Here is a 21,585-nt window from a genome sequence, read left to right as displayed (position 1 = left end):
GGAGTCGTGAACTACATGTTATTAAACTAGCAGTATAATCAAATGATAAATGAACCTCCTCAAACACCATGGACGTATTTAAGTAGTTATTGTGGGCTAAGCTGTGGGCTTTGACTTGAGGCCCGTTTTTTTCAGCCCATGTTTGTTTACATTATGGAAAAAGGAGTGTACTGAATTATCTATTTTAAGTTCATTGGATGACAACTATCACTGGAGTACTGACTGATGAACTTCTTTTTTCTCTGATTTCTAAACAGATTTACCACACCAGCTCTCTACCACACCTTAATAACAATTAATTTAACTGATTTTTAAATGCAATATACAGTACAAAACATGACAAACAGACAACAACAACAGTGCTTTGACACACCCCTATAGTGGCATCTGGTGGCCAACCTGTGCCACCACTGCCATTAGCCTATCTGCAATTCAGAAATTATAGCTCATAGGTCAGACTTTTGTTGTCATGCCAATAACAATCACTATGATATTTGTGAAAACTGTAATTATCACACATATAATTATAGAGGCAGAGCCGCCGGAAACATACAATGATGATTAACTGAAGCGGAACTGTGCGTATTCCGTCTCTGATGTATCTCCGGATTGTTTTTGATGTTGCGCCTCCCACGACGTATTCACTCCGGTGCCTGTTAGCATTTAGCTTGCTGACAGGATTGTCTGCACTCACTGAAAGCGCTAACTGGACGTATTTTTATGATGCTTCGCTAAATATTGACTCAATTTTGATGCAGATATGGCGCTTTCTATGGAGACGCAGCTCCAGAGCATCTTTGAAGATGTTGTGGTAATTTGCAGCTTTATGAACTGGTTTTAAAGCTAACACTTGTTAGCATCTCAGACAGCGTTAGCCTTTTCCACTAACTGATGCTGGTTTTGCAGATAAATCATTCTAACAGGATTTTCAAGATAGAGTTTGTTTTTATTTACATTACTTTTTCCAGCTAGCTAAAGCTGTAGCAGCTGAGCTTGTAATGTTAGCCTAACGTCAATAACGGTAGGCTAACATTTCTAAACAATGGAGGCTTAAGAAAATTGTGTTCACAAGCTCTTGAAATTAATGCATGAATTCAAGTTTGTAATCGTCATTCATTACACATTTTTAATGCGTTGACCTGCCTATTTACCTTTACAATGTATCCAATAGAAATAGTAATGACATGTTGCATATGAAATATTATTTCACTTTTCCAGCCAATTGTGGAATTTGTTGTGATTTTCACTGACTGTTATGTGTGCATCCATTCTCATCTTTTAATACTAATGTATTTAATATTAACCCAGCTTTAATGTATTATGGTATTTTTACTTGCCTGCCTTGACAGTGAAAAGTAGCATTGAGAAGGGCTAATAGCATTAGATAAAGGAAGTAGTATTCCCCCTACATACGGCTATATTTGAATATCATGTACTAACGGTACTGTATCTGCATTTAAACCCCACAAGCTCTATTTAATAAGCTCTGCTGAGGTTACATATGAAGCCTGATACACTGTGTATTTATTCATTTATTTATTTTTTGGGCGACTGGTGGACTCCACTAAAGTCAACTTCTGTTCTCTCTTTTTTCTTTCTTTTCTCCTCCTGTTTTTAATTCTTCTGTTTAACTTATTGAAACTATATTTCTAAACCTCATTTACTGCAAGTCCAAAATGCCCTTCAATCAGATTTCAGTGCCCTACAAAATGTGCAACAATGGTACAAGGGCTGAAAAATTCATTGAAATATCATCAAAATCACATTTTTTTTGGATAAAGGTCCTATGTGTCACAACATACCATAAATGAAGCACTGTGGTGCTACAGAGATGCCCCGACCTACAAATCATATTCTCTAAATGTAAAGGAACATGCTTTGTGTACATGTTTCAGATTATGGGATTATTTTCAGATTATATATATATATATATATATATATATATATATATATATAAATTTGTGTGTTGATTGTTTAAACTGTGGTGTATCTGTTGATATTGTTTGTTGCTATTTTGTTTTTGTCTTTCCTTTTACTTTAAAGTCTCTGTTTAGTTTTTAGTTTTTCATTTTTGTTCGCATTGTATTTTAAGACCCCTTGTAAATGAGATGATTCATCTCAAGGATGACCATCATCATTACTAAGGTTATTATGATCGGTAAAAAAGGTGAAACTAAAGAAAAAATCGAAGGAATTGAAACATTTTTAATTAAACATTTTTCTCCTTTTTTCTCCTCTTAGAAAACTGAGATGATAGAAGAGGCCTTTGCCGGGTAAGATGACTCTAAACAAACAGACACACCCCTTCTGATGTACTGTTATCATTTAATTAAATCAGGTTTTCACTTGTTTAAGAAGGCATGATAATAGTTTGTCTTATTCTGGCACTTCCATTTCAGTAGTTCAATTAGCAGAAAGACCAATGAAATATTAGAATGCAAATGTATAATGCCTTTTATTGTCTTATCCATTGAATATGTTGTGCCTTAGGATGTTTATGGACACTCCAGAGGATGAGAGGACTAAACTGATCAGTTGTCTTGGAGCCTTCAGACAATACTGGGGAACACTACCACAGGTCCCTGCACACTCAGAAACAAACACATGTTGGTATATTGAATAATTAGCTGAATTTTCTTTAGTAACTTTCTCCATGTCTCTCTGCAGGAGTCTCATGAACAGTGCGTACAATGGATAGTGCGGTTTATACACAGCCAGCACAGTCCCAAGAGAATCTCTTTCCTCTATGACTGTCTTGCAATGGCTGTGGAGACAAACCTGTTACCGCCAAGGTACAGACAGTCACACACACTTACTTACAAATGAATACAGATATATATCTATTAATTAACACTCTGGGGCTAGACAAATTGAGTTGAGTCTATAATTATTGAGTTAATTTGTTGAGATTTACTTAGGTTTTTGCTTAGGCCCAATCACTGTCAGCTACTGCCTCAAGATATAATTAAGACAGACGAATGATCCTTATGGTTTATGATAATTCCAAAATTGAAAGGATTACTGTTCATTTATATGATAAATTCAGTCTCATTAACACGTGTCTCTCATTAATCTGATTCTGTTTAACACAAACACATTGTGTGTTGGACCTCTTATCATCATTTGTCTAATGAATCTCTGTGTCTGTCTCTAGGATGGTGTGTGTAGCTCTGATAAGCTCTGAGAGTCTAGAGTGGGACAGGACTCAGTTGTGGGCATTAACTTTCAAACTGATCCGCAAGATCATCGGAGGGGTGGACTACAAGGTCTCTGACACACACACACACACACACATACACACTCACACTCACACATACAAGCACAGCTGAGCCATCATTCCTCGTGTAATCATTGCAATTTTTTTTTTTTTTTTTTAATATATATATGATTTTTTTGACACTGTTAGAACATCAGCCTCGAAATGGTTTTCAGTGTTCATGTAGCTGAACATTTCTCCTGAAATGCTGTCAGCTGGAGGTCATGCTGACACTACAAGAGGTCACTTGCCAGATACAACAGACTTTGTTGACTCTATTTGGAGACTCTTGTTGACAGAGAGAACAGGCCTGCGGCAGGAAATTCCAAACTATATCAAACGATGGGAAGTGTTATAAGATGTTACAAATTAATCTAAAAATTCCAGTATGTTTTCTAGAGACTTGCTGGCATTATCGGGTATCACAAAAAATGTCAGTTTTCTCCAGCATGTTGAGCTTTTGGATCAGACGTGTTAAAACTGAGGTCTTAAATCACTGATTAGTCTTAATCTTAAGTGTGTGTGTGTATCTTTGTGTTTCAGGGTGTCCGGGACCTGTTGAAAGCTGTCCTGGATAAAATTCAGACCATTCCTACCACTGTCAGCTCAGCAATAGTCCAGCAGCTCCTGGCTGCCAGAGAGGTTATTCCTTTTAACCTGTTATTCCATCTTTTACTTTTTGAATTTAATTAATTGGAATTTCTTTGTATTTAATTGCTTGTTAGAATTATTTTCTATAAGCACACAACACCTAGCAGTTTAATGTTTTATTTTGTTTCAATATTTGTGTGTATTTTAGGTAGTAGAGTATATCCTGGACAGAAATGCCTGCCTCCTGCCAGCCTACTTTGCCATTACAGAAATCAGAAAACTGTATCCAGAGGGACAGTTGTCACACTGGGTAAGTGTATGTTCCTTGTGTGTTTTTTCTGCAGCTACTGTATATGTGTATATCTAACACTCTTTCTCTCTTATTGTGTCTTCTGTCCATTTGTTTTGTCTCTCCAATTTGCAGCTTCTAGGCAGTTTGATATCAGATTTTGTGGACAGTTTCAGACCCACAGCAAGAATCAACTCTATCTGTGGTAAGAAGCACATAAACACACACACACACACACACACACACACACACACACACACACACACACACACACACACACACACACTGGATCCTTACAGAATATTGATCAAAAAGAGCCAGATCTCAGAGTTCTGTGGTTCTCAAGGGTTCTTGTTTTTTCTGATTGTTTCTCCTTTTCATGCTTTAATGAAGTCCATTCCTTTTTTAAACCAACATATAATCTAAAGGGGAAAAGCAGTAGAAAATAAGTGACTAAAATAAACAACTATAAAGACACAAGAATAGATTTAGGCAGTTTCTACTGAGTGCTCTGTGGCTAACTCCACTCCTACATGTATACCACATGCCACAGATTTATGAATTGTTCTCACATTAAGTACATAATACAGATCATGTATGTGATGTGTGTGTCTGCAGGACGATGCAGCCTTTTACCAGTAGTGAATAACAGCGGGGCGATCTGTAACTCCTGGAAATTAGACCCCACTACTCTCCGCTTCCCCCTGAGAGGCATGCTGCCCTTTGACAAGGTAACATTTGTTCTTACGCACACTTCACACACCAATGCACACATTCCCAGAAGCAGTAATAATGTGTTTTTTTTTGTTTTGTTTTTTGGGCTCTAGGACCTGTTTGAACCACAGACAGGTTTGCTGCGCTATGTGCTTGAACAGCCGTACTCAAGAGAGATGGTGTGCAACATGTTAGGACTCAACAAACAGGTAAAACATCCTCTCCTTCTACTTCTGCTCCTTTGCTTCCACAGCATACCAGGGCCTCCGCCTGCCGTCACTTTTCCTTTCCCTTTCACTCTCTTTACCGACTCTCCCCTTTCTTTATCATTTTTGCCATCCCATTCTCTGCTCCTGCTGTTCCCAACACCTCTTCCTCCTTTTTTATTCTTGTCTCCTCTGCTGCTCCCAGTCTGTTGTTCTTTTTTCTCTCTACCTCATCCGGCTCATGTCTTAGTTTGCTGTTTCTCTTCATCTTTACTTGTGTCTTTCCTTTTTTATTTCTCCTCTTCTCCTCACCTTTTTCTCCCTTGAACCCCTCTCCTTCCTTGTTACCCTAGTAACACAGCTATAAAGACCATATGTAAAGCAAGCCAATGCTGTGAGCTTGACCCATAATGCACTGGTGTTAGTTTGCCCTGTTGGGTTCATGCAGTTTCAACTCAGCCCATCTCATCGACATCAACACATTTTGACTAGTAACTGTTGTGTCCAGACAGTTTGTTGCTAACAGAAAGCAATAATTAATGCTGTATATTGGATTTTCTTCATATTTTAACCATGGACAAATAAACTAGAAGCTGGTTTGCATGTTTGAATTGGCTGAGTTGATCCTAACTGTGCTGAACGGACAGTGAACAACCTAGCTCCTTAGTCACCACTTTCTCTCTCTGTCTCTCCTTTTTCCCCCTCTCTGTTTCTTTCTCCCTCTGTCTTTGTTTCTCTCTCTTTTCTCCTCTGGTTGTGTGTTGTGTTTGTCTGTCTCTCTGCCATGCGCTCTCTAGACTCTGAACATTGCCCAGGTATGTCGTTGTTCCTCTTCCTGGTCACCTGACCTACCAGCTAACCAGCCCATTGGACGCTTAGCTTTTTAGGCACACTGATGTCTTAGAAGTGGGAAGGTGGACAAGAAAAAAAAAAAGTTGAAATGGAGTAAAGGGAAATGCCACAGAGCTTGAAATGATCACAGCAGGGCTTCTTAGAGATATACCGAATAGAAAGAGAGATGTGGCCGTATAAAGACACAGACAGATAAACAGGTAGATAAAAGTATGATAGACAGGCAGCAGATATTAAATTATGTTGTACAACTCTGGATTAATTGAACTAGCTGACACTGTGGATTCACTGGACTGCTCTTTTGTTTGTATTTAGTCTCAGCCATTTTACACAGTCTGTGGTTCCATCTGATAACCTGACATTAAGTGTTTCTGACTTTAACCCCTGCTGTTGACATTTCAAGTCCTGCTGCACTGCATGTGTGGATGTAGTCTGGTCTGTGCCTGTTGTTGGCGAGGTCCTCTCGTGTCTGACCCAATGCTGCTACTTTGTTGCACTGACCTGGGCAAAACTACACTATTTTGACTAAGTGGTGGTCTTCATTTGGGCATTATTATATGTTTTTATTATAATTGTTGTGTAATCATATTAATTAGCTGAAAACAGTCTGGCGAATCAAGACACTTAACAGCTATCTTGCCAGCCTACCATATAACAAAATTGTATAATGTAAGTATAGTGTAATAAGCTAGACAGTAGTAGCAGGAAGATTGTGCACCACTTACAGCAAAGACAAATATTAGAAAGTCTACAGGTCAATTAATTATTATTGAATTATTCATTAATTTTTCGGTATGCACAGGACAGGTTGGTTGGATTTTGGTTTTACATAGCACTAAACTATGATGAGTTGAATTACAGTCTGCATTTGCAGTTGATGGATCTTAAAAATGACTTTGTCTCACTGACATGTCTTCTACTTTCAGTCCAAACTAACTTTTGATGCTTTATTGTTGCAAGACATTAGCAAACCTAATAAACTAATGCAAATTGTGTGATCCAAAATGATCAACGATTGTAATTTGTAATAGTCATGCTCTGCTAATGCTGCTCCTTTATAAACTGACTTATTCTCCAAAGAAAACCTCTTGGTTACTGATAGGTTGATGTTTGTAGTATTAAAAAGTTTCAAGCTTTGATCACAGCAAATGAATAAAAATAAAAAGAAGACATGGAAAGTGTGATTCACAAAGCCAAATCCTCCTCACAGTGAGTTTTCACTCAGTTTTGTTGTATTTTAAGTGTTTGAGCAGTGTTTTGCCCAGGTCGGCTGATGAGTGACTCTGATTGGCTGTCTGACTGGATGAGTGAACTCTGACGTGTGTTGCATGATGTTCACTGGTTAATGATGCGCATTAATGAAAGACGACAATAGTTGTTTGGGGTTTATTTCAGTTTGTACCTTGATGATTGTTAGTGAGCCACTTCGTCAACTTCAAGTAGCTTCCAGTGGGACTGAAAACGTGAGGGAGACTTGTTTTTTTTGTGGATAATATTATGTCCATCACAAAAGCTCCTCTTATGGTGATAAATAGGATAAGATGTTGAAATGAATGCTAATGAAAAGTGCTTAACCTGCAGGTTAATAGCCAAGGATATTTCCTCAAAAACTGTGGCATAGCAAATGCAGCAATAATCGACTTACATGTCATGTTGCTCTCTGAATTTTGTATCAATAGTTCACAGACCAAAATTATACAGTTCATCCAGACACCCAGATATTATCCAAAATGTAATTACACATTTGTCATGATGACCTGACAAGGTATACTAAGCTCTAGCCTTGCCTCTGTTACCAGAACTGTGAAATTCAAAACACAAGAGTCAGACATTGACTGTCAGTGGCAGACAGTTGGCCATGTTTACTTGCTTTACAAGCAATTACCAGCAGTGATTACAACTGGTGGCTGACTGAAAATCAAGTAGAGAAAAATGATTAATTGTGGAGAAAGTTACACTTAAATTGTATTTGACGCAGATGCGGTCCTGTGTTTTTAGCTTGTTAGGGGTTAGAATAAACAAAGTTGCCATTGGTTGGGATGTTGGTAGATGATAGGTGAGATTATAGACCTGCCACCGGTGTGGTTTTTGTTGGCAGGACACTGGTGTTTGGACATAACTAGGTAAGCTGTTTGGCTCATAGTAGATGTGGACCCTTCTCTCTTTCTCTCCATCTCTCTCTCTGACCTTCTCTCTCTTTCTGTGTGTGTTTTGGGGCAGGGGAAGAGACGTGACGTCAGCTTCACAGCTCCTCTTTGTCTTCCCAAGCACATCACTTCCCCACTTTCCCAAACCCTGTTAGCCTGCATGCGGGAATGTGTTGCACTGTTTGGTTCAGTTTGGTGTTTAGTGCTATGTCTTGCTGTTCTGTGCCATGTTGTACTGCGCTGTGCTGTGCTGTGCTGTGCTGTGCTGTGCTGTGCCTTGCTGTGCTGTGCTGTGCTGTGCTGTGCTGTTCAGTTCCTTGCTATGCTGTGTCCCAGTTGAATGAAAAGGGCTTTGTTAAGTCCTGAAGTGCAGAGATCCTCACTCCTGCTCTGTCACTACTGGGTGAAGTTACTTTCTCCATGAAATTCAATAATTGCGATGCATAGAGCTTCAATCCAGTATTGGTTTATAGTACCATGTTTACACAGTCTTCCACATTGTATGCCAACTCTAGCCCACACAGAAGAATGTACTCGGTCCACAGTCGAACATGGACTGTGTTAACTGTACTACATGGCCTTGGGGCTTTGAAATCTTGTTAACGTGCCTCCCCCGCCTCCCCCTCTCTCCAGCTATTTTTCTGACTTTCTCTTGATTCCCTTCCCCTCTTTCCTTTCGCCTCCTGTCTTTCATTGAAAGTCCCCTGTACACATGAAACTCACAACATTGCTGGTTCAGTTGCCCCTGTGACGTTCACATATCATACAGTTCTATTCTATATGGAAACATGTTGTTTCTGCATGATATGATAATTCCAGAAAACCAGGTTATACTTCCCACAAGACCTCAGCTGAGCTCAGTTTTACTTTTGTGTTATAATATATTGGCATTAATACTGTCTTTATTTATTAAAGGACAATCCAATGAATCAACATAAATAACTAAATAAATGTGCTGTTGTTAACCACCAAGCTAGTTTTCAACTGCAGTCCTTTGGCGAGATGTTCTAAAAACAGTTACCTCCTTGCAATGTCAAAGTTTAGACAAGATTTGACTTGCCTAGATTGTGGGTGTAATGCTGATTGGCAATTACCCATAAGCACGTGAAATTTCTTTTCTGATTGATTCGCTCATTCTATGTAAAACCTTCAAAATAGAGAGCTGCAACCTTTTACATGCCCTGGAGCTGTAGCAGAGGATTTGATGGAGATCTTACTTGGTCCAAATTACAATGAGGTAGAGTTGTTCTGATACCGATACTAGTTCTGTAAATGCCTCCGATACTGCCTAAAATATGATATCAGGTATCGGCAAGTACTCAAGTCTATGTACAAATCTGATACCCGCAATATATTAGTGTAGGAAGTGTTATTTGTTTTTTTATGATTGACATTATTTGGATAATATAAGCAAGATTTATTGTATTCATGCATCTGTTCATGTTTTACAAATGGTTTAACCAACAATGACAGCAATTATATCACATCCATACAGGGTTAGCAGTATACAGCTGTCAATTTTTTTTTAACACAATGGTATCTGATCAGTACTCGGACAGATACACAAGTTCAGGTAGAGGAATTGGTATCGGGAAAGAAAAAAATGGTATCAGAAAATCTCTACAATGAGGCAAATTCCTGGAGCTATATGGAGACATAAGTTTAGCTCCCACTCGTCCATAATAAGATCACAGGAAGATACCAGAACATCTGGATATGAAGGTAAATGGAGATGGGGTCAGAGGAAGGTATACCCAGCTGACAGAGGCAGGAAGGAGATGCAGTCCTGCATGCAAGGGATGGGAAGAGGTTTTATAAGTCAATTTGACTGCTCGACCATCTATCAGCATTAAACTTTGTATGTGAAGTATATTGATGATAACCTTCCTATCATTCTTTCTTCCCTCTGTCTTTACGTGTTTCCTTCACCCCTCTTTCTTTCTTGGACGTCTTTCCTCCCTTTTCTCTGTTTAACCTCCTCTCTCTCCTGCCCACTGTTCTCTTTATCCTTTAACACTCCCCTCCTCCCCTGACAGCATAAGCAGCGTTGCCCGGTGCTAGAGGAGCAGCTGGTGGACCTGGTGGTGTACGCCATGGAGCGCTCTGAGACTGAGGAACACTTTGACGCCGACATCGGAGGAACTAGCCAGCTACTGTGGCAGCACCTCTCCTCTCAGCTCATCTTCTTTGTGCTGTTTCAGTTTGCAAGTTTCCCGCACATGGTGCTGTCGTTACATCAAAAGGTGAGGAGGAAGACGGGAGGCAGAGAGGCTTAATGAGCCCACTAATAAATGATTGGATTGCAGTCACACAGATGAAAAACACATACAATAAGTGTAATCTTAAAGCCACTTAAGAGGATGGTGTGTTGAAACATATTATTGATAGTGTAAATCTTCAATGAATCTGATAAAAGTAATTATATTTACACTGCAAGTCAAGCAGCTTGCAGGCAGCTCAGGTGGTAACAGCTGAATTTCAAATATTCAATGGAGAGTTAAGTGAACTCCAGTCACATACATACAACCTTTAGTTCAGTAAATACCGTGCCAGCTCTCTGGCCTCTCTAACTCCTGTATGTACAGTAGAAAATGCAGGGCAAGAAAGTAGAATATCATTTAAAACTGTATTTATTATTAAAGTTATGAAATCTCAGCTCATGTGATCTTTTTTGTTGAGCATTTCTTTAGTATTTCCTTCTTTCACCCCTTTCCTCTTGCAGCTTGCAGGCAGAGGTCTGATTAAAGGGAGAGATCACCTGATGTGGGTCTTGCTACAGTTCATATCAGGAAGCATTCAGAAGAACGCCTTGGCTGACTTCCTGCCTGTCATGAAGCTCTTCGACCTGCTTTACCCAGAAAAAGAGGTTCACATCTGCTAAGAAATTATCTTGGTTTACTATGATTATTATCACTTGTGCCCCATTTTAATTGATCATTTCTTGTCTTTTGCACTGTGTGTCTCGTTTCAAATGTTTTCTAATGCAGAATGTTTTTATTGGCAGCTGTAGAAGTGTTATTGGTAGTTTTCTCTTGTTAACAACTTTATAGGCAGCACTAACAGATTTATCTTTGTTTTTTCTTCTCTCACTTTCAGTGCATCCCAGTTCCTGACATTAACAAGCCTCAGTCCACTCATTCCTTTGCCATGACCTGTATCTGGATCCACCTTAACCGCAAAGCTCAGAATGACAACTCCAAACTGCAGATCCCCATACCGCACTCTCTGAAGCTACACCATGAGTACGTATCTTTAAAATACTATACCATGAAGTGTTTGCTTTGCTTCACTACCTTTTTAAAACTGTGCTCAACCATAAGAGTTTGCTTCCAAACTGTACCACAAATGAACCCAGTAAATAGTGAAATAAAATCAAGCTAACCGTGAGATCTGCTGTGTAACATGATGACCCGACCTCCACCCCTCCCTGTCTGTTAGGTTTCTCCAGCAGTCGCTGCGTAACAAGACTCTGGGCATGTCCGACTATAAGATCGCCCTGCTGTGTAACGCCTACAGCACAAACTCAGAGTGCTTCACGCTGCCGATGGGCGTCCTAGTAGAGACCATCTATGGTAACGGATCTATGAGGATCAACCTGCCTGGCACCAACTGTATGGCATCAGGATCTGTCACACCACTGCCCATGAACCTGCTGGATTCACTCACAGTACATGCAAAGATGAGGTAGGGAGGATGGAGATGAAGATGAGGGAAAATGAGATGCCTCATTGTTTGTATAGATACTGTTTAGAAGGACAGACGATGAATTTTACAGATTATTTTACTCATGTCTTCCTCTGCGTCTTTATAAGTCTCAGTCTGCCTGTCTGTCTCCAGTCTGATCCACAGCATTGCCACACGGGTGATAAAGTTGGCCCATGCCAAATCCAGCACTGCTCTGGCCCCTGCCCTGGTAGAAACATACAGCAGGCTGTTGGTCTATATGGAGATCGAGTCATTGGGCATCAAAGGATTCATCAGTGAGTACATTTTGATTCATTTTTTTGGGTGCTGTCACGGTGTTCAGAAGCTCAGACTATCCAGCAGTGAGGAATAGAAGCAGGAAAAAAGATTAGAAAAAAGGCAAGAAAAATGATTAGGACATTTGATGAACTTGTATCGTTTACACTCACAGGCTTCGTATCTTTAACCGTTGTAAAGCAGCATTAAATTAAACTGACACTAGTCTGGCTGGAGATTGGCTTTAGAGATGCCTCAGTATTTCCAAAGCCAGTTTGTTACAAAAGAAACTACACAGTTTTACCATAAATAGAAAATAATACAAACAAATCAAATTTGTGTATGGTGGTGGATATGCATTAATGTTTATGCCTGAGAGACAAAAACAAAGCAATCAAAATCTATCTATATGCGTCCACTATGTTTTCAGAATTTATAAAAGTGCTCAGCATGTTCACGCCAAGTTTGTCAGTACAGCTTCGGTTGCATTTTGAGCAGACTGAATCAGAACAATTGTGTTTAACATTAGTCTGTCTCTCTGTCTGTTCAGGCCAGCTGTTGCCCAATGTGTTTAAGTCTCACGCGTGGGGAATCCTTCACACTTTGCTGGAGATGTTCAGCTACAGGATGCACCACATCCAGCCGCACTACAGAGTCCAGCTACTGAGTCATCTGCACAGTCTGGCTGCCGTGCCCCAGACCAACCAGAATCAGCTGCATCTGTGGTAATGTGCACACACACATTCAAAAATATCCAAGATACTTACTATATATCACTACACAATACTGTCACTATTGATCAACTATTACTATGTATATTATTGTTTCATTCACTATTGTGAGTCTCAGTTCCAGTCACAAATACCAATGCCATTAGGATTTCTACTGTAAGACATAATAAAATGATAATCATGTTGAGTTATTGATCTAACATCTTGAGTATAGGTGGTTTACATATTAACCTGACAATCAAATACAATGTGATGTCCAACAGAAACACCCCAAACTACATAGAAAATACAACACAATTCAACCAACACTTTGCTATAGCACATGTATGTGTTTTTTTTATTGTGTCCACCTCCTGTAATTACAACTGAGGATGGTTGAAAAAGACTAAAGAAATTTCAAGGCTTCTGATAGTGTTTCTAGTTGTCTTATGTCTATGTCTTTGTGCCTTTCTTTAGTGTTGAGAGCACAGCTCTGCGGCTGATCACAGCGTTGGGGAGTTCGGAGGTGCAACCCCAGTTCACCCGCTTCCTCAACGACCCAAAGACGGTTCTGTCAGCGGAGTCTGAGGAACTAAACCGAGCCTTGATCCTCACCTTGGCCAGAGCCACACACGTCACTGGTAGCTCTCACTCTGGATTTACTTCTTTAGATATTTCTCTTGAGGTTTATTTGAGTTGTCTGTCCCTGTTTCGCGTGCCATACGGTCACCCACTTTGTGTTTGTATGAAGACTTTTTCACAGGGTCTGACTCCATCCATGGGACTTGGTGTAAAGACATTCTCCAGACCATCATGACCTTCACGCCTCATAACTGGGCCTCACACACTCTGTCCTGCTTCCCTGCTCCACTACAGGTGCAAATATGGTCACTTTGGCATGGATGACACTGACAAACTCAAAGTATATATATTATTGTTTTCTTAAATCAGATTCCTCCTCTTATAATGACTCCCACCCCTCCATTTCCTCCAGGCCTTCTTCAAGCAGAACAACGTCCCTCAGGAGTCTCGTTTCAACCTGAAGAAGAACGTGGAAGAGGAGTACAGGAAGTGGAAGTCCATGGCCAATGAGAACGACATCATTACCCACTTCTCTATGCAGGGCTCTCCCCCACTCTTCCTCTGTCTGCTGTGGAAGATGCTGCTGGAGACGGACCACATTAACCAGATAGGCTTCAGGTGGACTCTCATTATTTTGTGTCCCTATAATAAGACCCAGCAGTTACACATTTACACAAACATGTACTTAGTATATACGTTTGTAATTTTTACACGTGTCTACAGTGTTTTATTTTCTCACAACACTGAACACCAGTAATGACAGTTGATACTGGTTATATTTCCATGAGACACCACTATCATATGTGGTAATGATGCATCTCACCACTGATGTTGAAGCATTTTAGATTCACACTAATTGGCGAGAGAGGTCTCTAAACAACATCTGTAGCTAATTGGTCCAGTGGGAGAATACAGCAGTTGTGTGGTTGTGGGATGATTATCTAACTGTAGCCTGACTCCTTATCCCTCAGGGTCTTGGAGCGTATCGGGGCTCGTGCGCTTGTGGCTCACGTGCGCACATTTGCAGACTTCCTTGTCTATGAGTTCTCAACCTCGGCAGGCGGACAGCAGCTCAACAAGTGCATCGAAATACTCAACGACATGGTCTGGAAATACAACATAGTCACACTGGACAGACTCATTCTGTGTCTGGTAAGGACAAGCTTGTGTACAGAGAAATATAATGGGTTATTTAATAGAACACACACACACATATGATATGCTTCTCTTTATATCTCCTGTAAATCTGACAAAGACTTTGCATCACTCTGCTTTTCTCTTCTCCCTCCAGGCGATGCGTAGCCATGAGGGCAACGAAGCTCAGGTTTGCTACTTCATAATCCAGCTGCTGCTGCTGAAGCCCAACGACTTCAGAAACCGAGTCAACGATTTTGTGAAGGAGAACGCCCCCGAGCACTGGCTCCAGAGTGACTGGCACAACAAACACATGAGCTACCACAAGGTACACAAAAAAACAAAGTGAAATTAAATGGTGAAAGATCCCATTTTTAAAAACACAAAATTAAAATTGTAAAATTATTGTGACGTAGCTCTGTTAAAAAGTTATTTGTTGTTCTCCTTTCAGAAATACCCAGAGAAACTGTATTTTGAGGGTCTTGCAGACCAAGTCAACCCTCCCATGCAGCTCCAGCCACAGTACCTGCCAATCTACTTCGGCAACGTGTGTCTGCGCTTCCTGCCCGTCTTTGACATCGTCATCCACCGCTTCCTGGAGCTTCTTCCCGTCTCCAAGTCTTTGGAAACGCTGCTGGATCATCTAGGAGGGCTGTACAAGTTCCATGGTGAGTAAGACTGTCTAAAAATGCAGGGCTATGTAGAAAGAAAGAGCAATAGCAATAAATGTTTGGATGAAAAATGACAAAGGGAAGAAGGGCCGTCTCCTGGGATTTGAATTCCTGAGTTTGGTTGTGCAAACTGATCTGTGTGCACTGTTGTGATTGTGTACAGACCGTCCAGTCACCTACCTGTACAACACACTTCACTACTACGAACGACACCTGAGGGACCGAACCAGCCTGAAGAGAAAACTGGTGCACGCCATCATGTCTTCACTAAAGGTATGCAGAGGGAACGCACATACATCCGAGTTAATATATCAAATGTTGTAACAATTTACACGATATGTTATTTATTAAAACCATACATGTTGTTGTCTCATTTTATATGTTGATCAATTTTATTTATTGTTATTGGCAGCAGTTTTTTTTTAAGAGTGTAATGTTTCTATAGGACAACCGTACCCCAGGTTGGTGCCTTAGTGAGACCTATCTGAAGTTTGGCATGAACCCCAGAGAGGACATCGTTTGGATCCCTGATGATACCTACTACTGCAAGCTGATTGGACGCCTCGTGGACAATATCCTTTATTAATCTCATCCTATTGTTAGCTGGATTTATTACTCATTATGTTTACATGCACAAAATATTCAGGTTCTTGCAAACTGATGTCTAGTTCATTTGTGTACAATGCATAGAGCTGACTGTTAACCCACAAGACAAACTCCCATAAAATCTCCAGCTGAGACGCATACTCCAAATGTACTGTGTACATGTCCAAAGAATGCTCCTAAAACCTGAATAATGTTGGCATACCCCACATGGTTTCACGTGAAAAAGGCCAGTATTTGGAATATGCTGTTTACATGATCCATATCAAATTCTGAATATTGTCAAGTTTGCAATAATAATGGAATATTAGTGTGCAGTAAGTTAGTATTCTCAGTAACGACTACCTTGATGCTGGCTAACAGAAAGTCACGGGGCTCTGGGGTACCTGAATAATATATTTCCTTTACTGCTGATAATCCCTAAATGCCACTTTGCTTTAATGTGAGACAGTAATTGTTTGTAGCTCGGCAGTTAATTTAATCTCAGTTCATTTTTAGTGCAGCCAGTGGGGTTGTTACAATGGAAAAGAATTATTGAAAGCAAGGTAGAATCTGTCAAAGTGTCTAATGTGTCAACAGCCAAACAGTGTTAAAGATGGAGAACAGACATGTAATTAAAACTGGGACACCTAGCACTTCCCTGCCACTATTAAACCTTGTTGCCTCCTCCTGTGACGTTCACTCTCCTTAACTTCCTTCTCACCCATGGCGGGAAAGTCACCCGGTCCTTTCCCCAATTGTGACTGGAGGTTCAACGAGTTCCCCAACCCCGCGGCCCATGCCCTGCACGTCACCTGTGTGGAGCTGATGGCTTTGGCCGTGCCGGGGAAAGATGTCGGAAACGCTCTGCTCAATGTTGTGTTGAAGAGGTATGATGGACGAACAGCATGTCACCTTCAAACATATAACAGCTCTGATTGTTCAAGGAAAAATGATGCTAAATTTGTGCTCTAGGAAATGGTAAACAGATTTGTTATCCATGAAAGCATCAGTTTATGTTCTCCTTTTTACCCTTCAGCCAACCCCTGGTTCCCAGAGAGAACATCACAGCTTGGATGAATGCCATTGGACTTGTGATCACTGCACTTCCTGTAAGAAAACCACACGCAACAGATCTTCACAGTGCTTCATTATTTGATGAAGTCACATGGAGCTTGTTCACCATGACCACTTCTGCACCTCTTCTCTCTCTCAGGAGCCCTACTGGATCGTTCTCCACGACCGCATCGTGTCTGTGATCAGCTCTCCGGCCCTGACGTCAGAGACGGAGTGGGCCGGCTTTCCCTTCGCCTTGCTGGACTTCACAGCCTGTCACCAGAGCTACAGTGAAATGAACTGCAGTTATGTGCTCGCCTTGGCACACGCTGTCTGGCATCACTCATCCATCGGACAACTGTCTCTGATACCCAAGTAAGGAGGTCTTCAGTCTCTCTTGCTCTTTAGGTCCTTTTCATGATTTTTAGCCTAGCATCATTTCTGATTGTCGTGTCATTATAAATCTGTTGGTGTAGATTCCTGTCAGAGACTCTGAAGCCCATCGTCCAGACGGAGTTCCAGTTGCTCTACGTGTATCACCTGGTGGGGCCGTTCCTGCAGCGCTTTCAACAGGAGAGGACGCGATGCATGTTGGAGGTACACACACAAGTTTGATTATAGATGCTTTAGATGATAATTGTTACATCTGAAAAAATGCATAATTGGGTTTTATAACGTTCCCTTTATTTCAAGTTTGACGCATATATTCCTGTGTGCTTGTGCGTGTTTCAGATTGGCGTGGCCTTCTATGAGATGCTCCAGGCGGTGGACCAACACTGCCAACATCTCGGCTACATGGACCCAATCTGTGATTTCCTCTATCACATTAAATACATGTACACTGGAGACAGTGTGAAGGAGCAGGTAAGCTTAAGCCTGGGTTTTAAATGGAAAATGTATTAACTTTAAACCCAACAGCCTGTTCTATTACTTTGACAGGTTGTCATTATAGCGTTCTGCTTAGGTACACAAGCATGTTTTTCTAAAGGGAACAGTAAATAGTGAAGAAAAAAATACAACGGTACAAAAAAAACTGACAAAACATAACTGGTAAAAAATACTAAAAACAGACAAATGGAGACCTTCGTCACACAGCTTTCAAGTAAGATGACATCCATGAACTCGCTGCTCCTCAGGAGACAGTTTTGTGTTTCAATTTTCCATTTTTAGTTTGAATCTGTCACCCCCTGTGCAGCAAGACAAATCCCCATGAGTCAATTAGAGGAGATGAAACTGTAGCTTCACTTTGTGCTCGAAGCTTAGAGAAGTGTACTTTATATCAGATGCCTTTCAAATCCTTAATTTAATGGACAAAGCCACTATTGTACACTGAGAACAGTCTTTATTCATGCTATACGCATCCTTTTTTGGGGTTTGTGGTTCGAAACCAGTGATATTTATATATATATATATATATATATAAATGAATGTGATATTGTGTTGAACTGGTAATTCCACTTTATCTTAATTTTACTACTGCTTCAGAGATTTAACTGTGCAGGTGAGCTTAAACCCAAACAACATCATATTTGTGGCATTTGTTATTTTTCCTCACTTTCCCTATGAGTCGTCATTATTTTCCTTCTTTTCAAATTATCCTTCTGTCAACATCTGTGTGTTGACCTCTCTGCCTCCGTCTCCATCTGTCTCTATCTTTCTCTAGGTGGAGAAAATCATCATGACTTTGCGTCCGGCCATGAAGCTGCGTCTGCGCTTCATCACACACAGCAGCAAGATAGAGACCTCTTCATCGGCTGCCGCTGCCACCTCCACTTCCACCCCCTCCTCCTCCTCCGCCCCTCAGCCCCCTCCCTCCTCACTCTCGTCGTCCTCTGCTGCCGCCTCGCCCTCCTCCACACAGCACACACACACGCCGATGTAGGCGGCCTAGGTAAACACAAAAACAGTTACAATCATGAGGACGGACATCTACACACACAACGCAGTCAGATATGTTGTTTGAGTTTTTGAAACATTTTTGCATTTGTTTTTATTTTTAACTTGGATTATTCTCAAAGTGAGGATTATACATGTTTATTGTACTTTAATAAACAAGAACACTGTAGAGCTGGTTGTCTGTCCTAATCATGAATCTTCTATTTCGTAAAACTCAACTTGTTGCAAAGTGAAAAAGCTGCTCCCCAGGAAACTCTCAAAATGTATCGCTTTGACATATTTAGAGAGCATCTGAAAAAATGAAGGATCTCTGGCAAAACATTTATCAGAAGGAGCATCTCTATACCAACAAACTGTACATAATCTCCAGGTCTCATTTAGTAGGGTCACAAGGAAACAGCATTTCTCGCTATTATCATGACATCATTTTTTACCTTTGTCTGCAGTCATTTTTATATTGTATATTATCATTACTATTTCATTAAAAAAAAGATTTTGGTATCCTGGTATCAGCTTTTTATTGAAGTTGTGTGTGTGGTTTGAGCCTTTTATGTACAGATGCAAAGCGAAATTACAGAAAACGTTTGCTCCCATCATTCGTCCCTCTTTGGATTACCCCACTAAAAAGCTTTTGTCTTGGGCTGCTGTTTTGTTAGTGTTGCCCTGATAACTTCAGCCTGCTGTTTTTCTGGGTGTGAATACCACACTCTCTCTGTCATTTCAGCCAACCCCCATCTCTCACTCTCTGGACAAACACTTTCTTTAGGTGAGTCACACTCGGGCAGGTCATGACCTAGACGACCCAGTTTCTGAGAATGCTGTGCTTGCCTACCGTTCCATAAAAAATATGATAGGAGCCGGACACCAGTAGGGGGAGTCCAACATTTGCGGTTGCCTTTAGTCATGACTGTTATTTCTAAAGCATAGATAGTGACGTTAGAGGCCCTATTGGACTCTATGCAAGAGGGATGTCTCCAAAACATATGAGATATCCCGTTACATTTTAGAAAACCTAGCACTGAGCCAAGAATGCTTAGGCATGATTACAACATTTGGGTGATGGGTTGTATCCTGGATTTTTGCCATTTTACAACTGGCAATGAAACAAATGGTGAGAGAGACTTGATTCCAAATCCTATATCCTAGGGGTATATTTGTTGGGTCAGTAAATCAAATTATAATTAACATGGTCCCTTTGGGTGTGACAGCAAGCTCAAGAAGTGAGGCATTGATGATGCTTCTAGGTCTCATTTTTCCAAAACCTGTAGGAATTTCAGATGTGAGCAAAGACAAGAAATCATAAGCAGTTGCCTCTGTTGCAGCACAAGAAAGAAAAATGGACCAGACCTTTAAAGAATCATTTAAGTTTTTTACTGCCTTCATTGGTTGAAACTTTGACCTCTTAGCGTCACTGATGGGAGTGGTTGGATGTGGGCCACCCAACCAGCACTGCGCCAGATGGACGTCACCTCCACTCCATTACAAATCTGTACACAAAACTGCACCTGCTGCTCGTGCCAACCTGAATTCACTGCACGTAAATGCAACGTGAGAAATTTGAAATTTTGACGTGATGTCGGCCATGTTGGCATGGTTTTGCCCTGTTGTCATGTTACAAGCGGAGCTACTGTTGTGGATATTGGCACACCCACCGGTGACAGCATGACACACCCAAGTGTACATTTGTACATCAATGCAGGTTAAACGCCTGTTTCTTGTGTTTTCTGACGTGGCAAAATAAGGTATGTTTACTGCATCCTGATGCCAGGATGAGAGACTGTTAAATTCCCACATGAGTGTGAACACTTTGCCCACTCCCCTCCGATCAAGGCTTACCTGGAAAGATCCTTTCACAGACTGAAGTGTCACTCTTGAGTATTTTGAGTGTCCTAATTCCCCTCAGCACAATATTTGAATCCCGACGAAACGCTTGTGTTTACGTAGAAGAAAAGTAAGGTTACGATCAATAATAAATTATTCCTACTCATCCACACTCAATTACATTACATCTTCAGCAGGTCAGCTGTAACTGTATTACATGCGTCTTATGCAAGCTGACACTTAATTACATTAGAGACCTGAGCATCTCTTGTGATTTCATCCTGATGACAGTGCAAATTCAGCTCACAGTCATCATCGCTTGTGACTGTTGAGAAATATTGATTTTAGTTTTTTCTAGACATGAAGCCTGATATCATTATTCCTCTTCATTTAAGTTTCATGTGTACTAGGTCAACCGTGACATAATCACATCACAACTAATGCCGTGTACTCTGGGCGTTTTATCCCATTCTTCTTTATGTGTGTGTGTGTGTGTGTGTGTGTGTGTGTGTGTGTGTGTGTGTGTGTGTGTGTGTATGAGTCATCACATGATCTCTCTATAAGGCCTGAGATATGTAGGTCACGGTATGCACTGTTGGGCCTGTGGCTTACCCACAAGACGGCCCTAAATGTAACGTGGCAACCTGCAGGTCTGTGGGATGCGGATGCACAGGGAGATTGATATCACAGCACGGTCGGGTAAAGCTGTCGTTGCATATGTGTGTTTCTGTTTCAGCTCTGCTCGTGTTGCGTGGGAAGCCCAGGTTTAAATTTAGAGTAGCCGTATATAAGTGTTATGAGCTGCAGATGGCCTGGTGAATGTGTCATCTTGTATCGATTCTGGACATGTAATTCACTTCTGTGAAACATCCTTCTCATACTAGTTGTTTCAGTACCTGAATTGGTCTTAATTTTTCAACTTAATGATCACAATACAATAACTGCCATTAAAAAAAAAGAGAGCAATGAGTAATACTTAAATGAATTCAGTTTTAGGCAATGCCTGTTGAACTGAATTAGCTCCATCCAGATTATTGCCTCCCACGCACAGCTAAAATAAACACTGAGTCTTCTTTCATAGATTCCTTGCAATACATTGGATAATGTTTCGTAAGGAT

General features: G+C 40.7%; 1 protein-coding gene across 1 annotated transcript; it reads left to right on the top strand.

The window, feature by feature from the left end:
- Positions 1-632: 632 nt before the first annotated feature.
- med23 (mediator complex subunit 23) lies at positions 633-19,147 on the top strand. The gene is made up of 30 exons (XM_023430154.2): positions 633-811; positions 2,242-2,273; positions 2,491-2,578; positions 2,668-2,792; positions 3,155-3,266; positions 3,800-3,898; positions 4,056-4,157; positions 4,272-4,341; positions 4,755-4,867; positions 4,964-5,059; positions 10,092-10,298; positions 10,778-10,921; positions 11,152-11,297; positions 11,494-11,739; positions 11,893-12,035; positions 12,566-12,740; positions 13,203-13,366; positions 13,477-13,601; positions 13,720-13,925; positions 14,279-14,459; positions 14,599-14,769; positions 14,893-15,109; positions 15,276-15,385; positions 15,558-15,684; positions 16,419-16,584; positions 16,734-16,806; positions 16,911-17,125; positions 17,227-17,347; positions 17,483-17,614; positions 18,414-19,147. The coding sequence occupies exons 1-30, from the start codon at positions 761-763 to the stop codon at positions 18,630-18,632; spliced, it is 4,176 nt and encodes a 1,391-aa protein (XP_023285922.1). The 5' UTR covers positions 633-760; the 3' UTR covers positions 18,633-19,147.
- Positions 19,148-21,585: the final 2,438 nt, after the last annotated feature.

This window comes from Seriola lalandi, unplaced genomic scaffold, assembly GCF_002814215.2.
Source record: "Seriola lalandi dorsalis isolate HSWRI2012SDOR001 ecotype SW California unplaced genomic scaffold, Sedor1 jcf7180002054901, whole genome shotgun sequence".
Classification (NCBI taxonomy): domain Eukaryota; kingdom Metazoa; phylum Chordata; class Actinopteri; order Carangiformes; family Carangidae; genus Seriola; species Seriola lalandi.
This window is presented reverse-complemented; position numbering and strand designations above follow the sequence as displayed.

Coding starts and splice junctions, on each gene's coding strand:
- med23 (XM_023430154.2), top strand. CDS start 761: ATGGCGCTTTCTATGGAGACGCAGCTCCAGAGCATCTTTGAAGATGTT. Junction 4,868..4,963: donor GCATGCTGCCCTTTGACAAG/GTAACATTTGTT, acceptor TTTGGGCTCTAG/GACCTGTTTGAACCACAGAC. Junction 13,367..13,476: donor CAGAGCCACACACGTCACTG/GTAGCTCTCACT, acceptor GTTTGTATGAAG/ACTTTTTCACAGGGTCTGAC.